General features: G+C 50.2%; 1 protein-coding gene across 1 annotated transcript; it reads right to left on the bottom strand.

Moving 5' to 3' along the window:
• Positions 1-323: 323 nt before the first annotated feature.
• npas4l (neuronal PAS domain protein 4 like) lies at positions 324-3344 on the bottom strand. The gene is given in 9 exon segments (XM_029521726.1): positions 324-399; positions 491-1632; positions 1717-1852; positions 2068-2177; positions 2297-2463; positions 2465-2568; positions 2712-2811; positions 2907-3052; positions 3167-3344. Coding segments are annotated over 9 exon segments (2112 nt in total). The 3' UTR covers positions 324-370.
• Positions 3345-6010: the final 2666 nt, after the last annotated feature.

Here is a 6010-nt window from a genome sequence, read left to right as displayed (position 1 = left end):
AAAATTCCCCTGGCAATGACGTGATAAAGTGCTCAATAGTAAACTGTGGTCCCTCAGTATTAGCAGAAAAATACACCTCTGTTTCAGTGTGCTTTAAAAGTACCATTTTCATAAAATATAAGACGTCAGAAAAACATTTGACACAGTTGACAACAGTCGAGAGGAATGAGGACGGCTGTAGTGTCGAGGAGAGCAGAATCTACTTTAGACTCTTTTCTACATTCAGAAAATACATCGGCGCGGGCAAACAGCATCTTCGCAGAGATGTCCTTAAAATGTCTTTGCTCACGTTCTTCGTTGAATCCAGTGAAAGAAGGTATCCCTGACAATATGTCATACAAGTGATGGTTCAGTAAGTCACAGACTTATTTCAGTACAGGTTTTCTTTGCAAAGTTCATCTGAAAGGAGACAGAAAAGAGTTTTAACTGAGATGTAACGTAAAAACTGGATATTATGAATGCAGCAGCTACGCCCTTCGGCAGAAATTACCTCGCTGAAGGCTGCTCTGTAAATACTGGTCGAGTTGATGCAGCCCGGTGTTTTGGTCATGGTGTTCCAGCTGTAAACTGAAAGGATCCATGGGAGGGAACTGCTCCTCTGGTGTGGAGAGACTGCTGCTGCTGCTGCTCACCAAACCCTGCCACGCAGCCACGGGGCCGGGCGTGCTGCTTTTCCCTCCGACCATATCCAGGTCTTTCAGGATGCTGTCGAACACGCCGTCGTCGAGGACCAGCTCACGCTTGGGAGGGAGAAGAGGAGGGTCGGGGGGCCAATCGCAGGCTGACGGGTTCAGGGTGTGATACATGTCGAAGCTGCTGGCTAGAGAGGAGATCTGCTGGGCCAGAATGCTGATCTCGGCCTGCTCCCTCTCGTCGTACCGAGGAGGCTCTGACGATGTGGGAGACTGGTCGGGCGTCAGAAGACTGGGATGTATGGGCAACACATGCTGGGGCACATGATGCGCTTGGACGAGGCTGCCCCCATCTGGCTGCTCCAGATGGGTGCAATCGTCTTGGTGCAGGCCGCAGTCTGATGGGCTCCCGCACATGTCGGACACAGACAGACAGTCGGGGACTAATCGAGCATCAGAGGCACAAGCTTGGAAATCGTAGGATGGAGACGAGGAGGAGAGGGGGGAGCTGGCTGTGAGGACCCCAAAGGCTCCCCGCTCGGCAGCTGTGGGTGAGTGGTGACAGGTGAGTCCTCCTTCTGGGTAGGCGTAGTAGGAGGGGGAGCCCTCAGGGGAGGACAACAGCTGATCTGTGTATCCATGCACATCTATTAGGAGGTCACGGCCGAGCTCCTCCTGCTGCAGAGCAGAGGTGGGGGAGGGCGGGCTGTAGGGAGGGGTGAAGAGCGCCGAGCTGTCACCCAGAGGAGGAGGTGAGCTATCGCCTCGGGATGAGCTACACGCCACATAGTGCCCGTCTCGCTCCAACTCCCTCCCGGCTCTGGCACCTGACTCCTCACTTTGGCTGTCAGACGTCCTTCGCCTTTTAAAGCATTTAGCACTGTTGTGAGTTTGACAGCGGGGAGCCTGTTGAGCTGCTAAATGGCAGGTATTTGCCAGAGATGATGGCCTGAAGGCATCGGTGCTGATTTTCTCCTGCAGAAATCTGGCCTCAGTGTCACTGCAAGAGCCAAACAACTTGTTAGATTCTGGGTTTTTCAGATGGAAAGCACAGAATCGTCCAGAATCTTTCAGTTTGTCAAACCTGATTATGTAGTTTGTGCAGCTGATGCTCTGACACGCGGAGTCCCTGTTAGCTTCAGTGTAGATCCATGTCCATGTGAGATCCTGGCGCTGGAGTCTCAGCACCATCTGCACACGGAAGACCTCATCTGTCTGCACTGGAGCGGGCGGGGAAGACACATTCATACACAATAAACTCAGAGCTCCACTGCATCACAACTGTAGCTCCAATTTCTGTGAATAAATCGCCATTCTGTAGGCACCAATAACTTTTTAAAGACAAATAAAATGTATGCGTATTGAATGCATTTGTCAGTGCCAGGTATTGAGTGTGTTGCAGTCCATGTTTTCCTCCAGCGGGTTGGACACTTACTTAAACTTCTGTGAGAATCTGCACTTGAAGAAAGGTCTTCAGGGTGGACGAGACTGTACCACGATCGTCCGATGAGCTCCTCAGCTGAGTACCCCAAATAGTACACGGCCCTGAAAAAGGAGGAGACACGAGCATGAGGACGTTTCAATGACGTCTGTTGAAAAGGAGGAGACACGAGCATGAGGACGTTTCAATGACGTCTGCTGAAAAGGAGGAGCCACTCATGCACCTGTCTGACAGCTGAGCGAAGGTCATGTCGGGTCTGTGGATGCTGCTGAAGCTGTGGCAGAAGTGGGAGTCGCAGCTCCTCAGGCGGTTCACGGTGGGGGTGCAGAGCGCCACGAACAGCAGCTCCAGGCCCGGCGAGGCTGCAGAGGAGGGGGGGGGGGCCGGAACGAGGAGGGAAGGACCGGAAGCTCCCTCTGACCAGCATGGAGCAGATGCTGCCGTGCCGCAGCTTGAAGGCCTTGGACGTTTGCATGCAACAGACGAAGCTCCTCTCTGACGGAGGAAATTCAAAATAAATATTCAGAGAAAAAGTTCTGCAGCTTCACTACAGCTTGTGTTGTGTGCCCCTGAGTCTGAATTTGATTTATAGCACTGAACTCCACAGATATATCTGTGCTTATTTTTGTTTAAATTACCTGATGATGAGTTGTATTCCACGTCCAGGTTCGATTTCACAGTGCCAACATCAGAGCGCTCCACCATTTCATAGACTGTGTCTCCCTGAAGCACATCGATCTGTTGAAGTTCCAGGTTTTAACTTTAGAGACAACACACTGCAACAGGACGTTCCGTGAACTATTGCTGTTTGATGGCATTAAACTCACACTCACCATGGACAGGCCGAGATATTCAGACACATTCTCAGACACATAGACCAGCCTCCCCTGGGCCGTGGTGACCAGGATGAACCCATGCAGGGCTTGAAGAAAGGCCTCGTATGGCAGAGAGCAGTGCGGCCTCTCCACAGGCGGGAGTCCTTCAGAGAGGGCAGAGAGCGTTCAGCCTCTTTCATGTATTCCCAACAAAGCTGCGACACTTGGTCCCTTTTTGTGTGTCGGTGCTTCATGCTGAATGCAGAGTGGACACTTACCCTGAAGGAGGACAGACTTCCTGATGTAGGTGCAGATGGCTGCCATGGAGTGCAGGTAGGACAGACGCTCCTGGTCCTCCAGGCTGATGGGCAGCAGGGACCGCATGTTCCTGATCTCATAGTTGATGTGGTCCCGTCGGGCTTTGGATGCTCCTTTGGTGGATCTGTGAGACACCATGGCGGCTGAGGTCGAGCTGAGGAAACTAAATGTGAGGAGCCAGAGTTGTGTTCATTTCAAAAAATCTCCATGAAGTCCTTCTCCTCCATGAAGAGGGGAAAACAAAAAAAAAAAAAAATCAAAAGGAGTAATTGGCCCGAACTGATCCAGCCTTTTTCCCACAATTCAGCCCCTTCCGAAGGAGCTGAAGCAGACTTTGAATATCAAGGGTTCCTATGGAAACTGCTGATATGAGGAACTGCAGAAATAAAAGGATCTCACTAGACTTTGTCTGTGTGATCAGTATCTGTCTGGGCCCATCCACAGAGAGCCGGGGGTTTTTATAGCTGCCAGGGCTGCAGCGTGGGCGTCACACACAAAAGGGGGAGGTTGGGCTTGTGCTGCTCCCTTCATTGCCTTATGAAGTGGGTGTCCTCAGAGCGGGGTGTCCCACGTCACGAAGACAGAGAGTGCTACGAAAGGAAGAGCTGCGGTGTGCTCCAGAAAAGTCCGATGACGTTCGGGATTTTCAGGATGAGCTGCGAATATCAGACAGATTATGTGTACTATTAAAACCACTCCACTTCATTTTCACAGACACACTCAGAAATTCCCAACAATATATCCTTCACAGGGATTTTTACAGGCTGCACCAGCTCAGTCTGACTGAGTCCATTCTGCAGCTTCTGGATTAGCAGGTATCACATACTGGGCTGCAGACTGGAGAAAACTGGATCATGTTCCCCCCGGGGTTCTCTTTTTTTGGGGGGGTGGGGGGTTAATTTTCCTTGTGCTGCTTCAGCCACTAGAGGTCTGTCACAGAGAATGGAAGCTGTGCAGTAAATGCAGAGTAATATTCCTGTCATGTTGCACAGTTTAAGTACCAGAGCATGAAATTAAAACGGACAAGTGGAGGAACACGACTGCACCCAGGTACTTTTCTTTCTTCTGTCATAATAAGAAAAAGGGAAAACCAGACGGAAATAAGGGAATATTTCATGTTTTATGGGTATTCACAAACGAAAAAACAACTTTTTGTCAGATCTCGTGAACACAGTTGTCATAAATCAGTTAACGGCAAATGGCAGAAAGAAGACATTAAAATCTGTCCTTTGTAGCCTTGATAAATGGAAGAGAAATATTTTGTCTTTTTGTTTCGGTGGATTTCTGAAACATGTCGTCCACTCACGTGCGTGCAGATGTGAGGAAGTCGATAGTGGAGGAACTAAACCGCGTGCGTGAAGCTCCCTGAATCACCGAGTTTACGTCAGGCTGTTAACATCAGTTCTCATCATGTTAATGATGAAAAAGGGATGTTTGTTGTCTCCGCTGTTCAGTTTTATTGTTGCTCGACTGCAGCTGAGCTTTATTTGAGATTCAATCTGCTTTCATTTTAAGCTTGCAGACAGTAAAACCTGTGACATGACGTGGCCATCAGTTAACTATCTGACTTTTACAGCCTTGTAAACTAAAGCAAAGTTCGACAGAGGAACGTGTTGACAGATCTGTTTCTTAATTTATCACCAAGCTGCACAATGTGGTTTGATTCCTGAGCAGACTTGTTATTCAGTCAGACATAGTTTGTCTTCAAAAGGCCTTAACTGAGTATCAGTCAGTTAAACCTCTGCTGGAAGCGAATGAACGCTGCTGTCCCTGTGGAAACCCTGAATCTCACTACAGGCTGCCACTCTTCTTCCCAGGAGTTACGACGACAACAAAACAGTGACTTGACCCTTTCTTATCCTTCCTTTTTTGCATGACTCTGTATTCCAGCTGCACTTTCCATCCTCCGAGGAGCTCCTGCTCCTTTTTCGCCTCTTTTCTCAAAAGCCCAATTTAGTGGCATCAATGCTGTGAGCACAGAACTAGAACTTGAGTGAGGGAACTCATCAGGGATGAGTGTGTGTGTGTGTGTGTGTGTGTGTGGGGGGGGGGGGGGGGGGGGACAAGACAAAACAAATCGCTCTGGACAAATCCTCAGTCTGATTCTCAAGGGCCGGTGGGATCATCTGAGTCCTGGAGGGAAATTAGAGTGTAATTTGGCCGAGTGTCTCCTCGCATTAGCGCCTGTGCTGCAGGCGGACGAGGGCTCCGGAGCCAGACAAGAGGGACGTGGCGCTGCCTCTCTTCCTGTGTGTGGCGGGGGCCAGGCGGGACAGGGTGTCTCTCCTGCCTCACTTTAAGCTGACCCTCCGTCTGTGGCCTGCACTTAACACTGCAGATAACACTGGCTTTATAGCGCAGGGCTGGTGACAGACAGGAACAAACTGCCAGGCCGCCACCGCTGGAAGAGCCCAAGATTGGGGCTGGGGTTCAGGTTGAGACACTTTCTGATGATACCCCCTCCAATCCAGCCGCACACACCCCCATTAGACAGTCTGGGAGCAAAGCGGGGGGGTCGGGTGGCACCATGGCTTCATTGTACCAACTGAAGTAGACGTGAGGGCTATCAGACAGGCCAAGTGGGGCAGTTGGGGCAGGAAGCAGGTCTGGGGTGACTGCAGGGTTCAAAGAGCTCCTAACTGCTAAGTGCCACATACAGTAGCTCCTTCATTCCACAGATAAAGAGGTGGAGACTGGACACATCTGGCCTGCTTTGTGTTGATGTTGCATATTACAGTACAAATGACAGCGTCATCTTTGATACGTACAGTTCAGTCTCCAGGAATAACCTTAAAAAACGCCTG

This window comes from Echeneis naucrates, chromosome 15, assembly GCF_900963305.1.
Source record: "Echeneis naucrates chromosome 15, fEcheNa1.1, whole genome shotgun sequence".
Classification (NCBI taxonomy): Eukaryota; Metazoa; Chordata; class Actinopteri; order Carangiformes; family Echeneidae; genus Echeneis; species Echeneis naucrates.
This window is presented reverse-complemented; position numbering and strand designations above follow the sequence as displayed.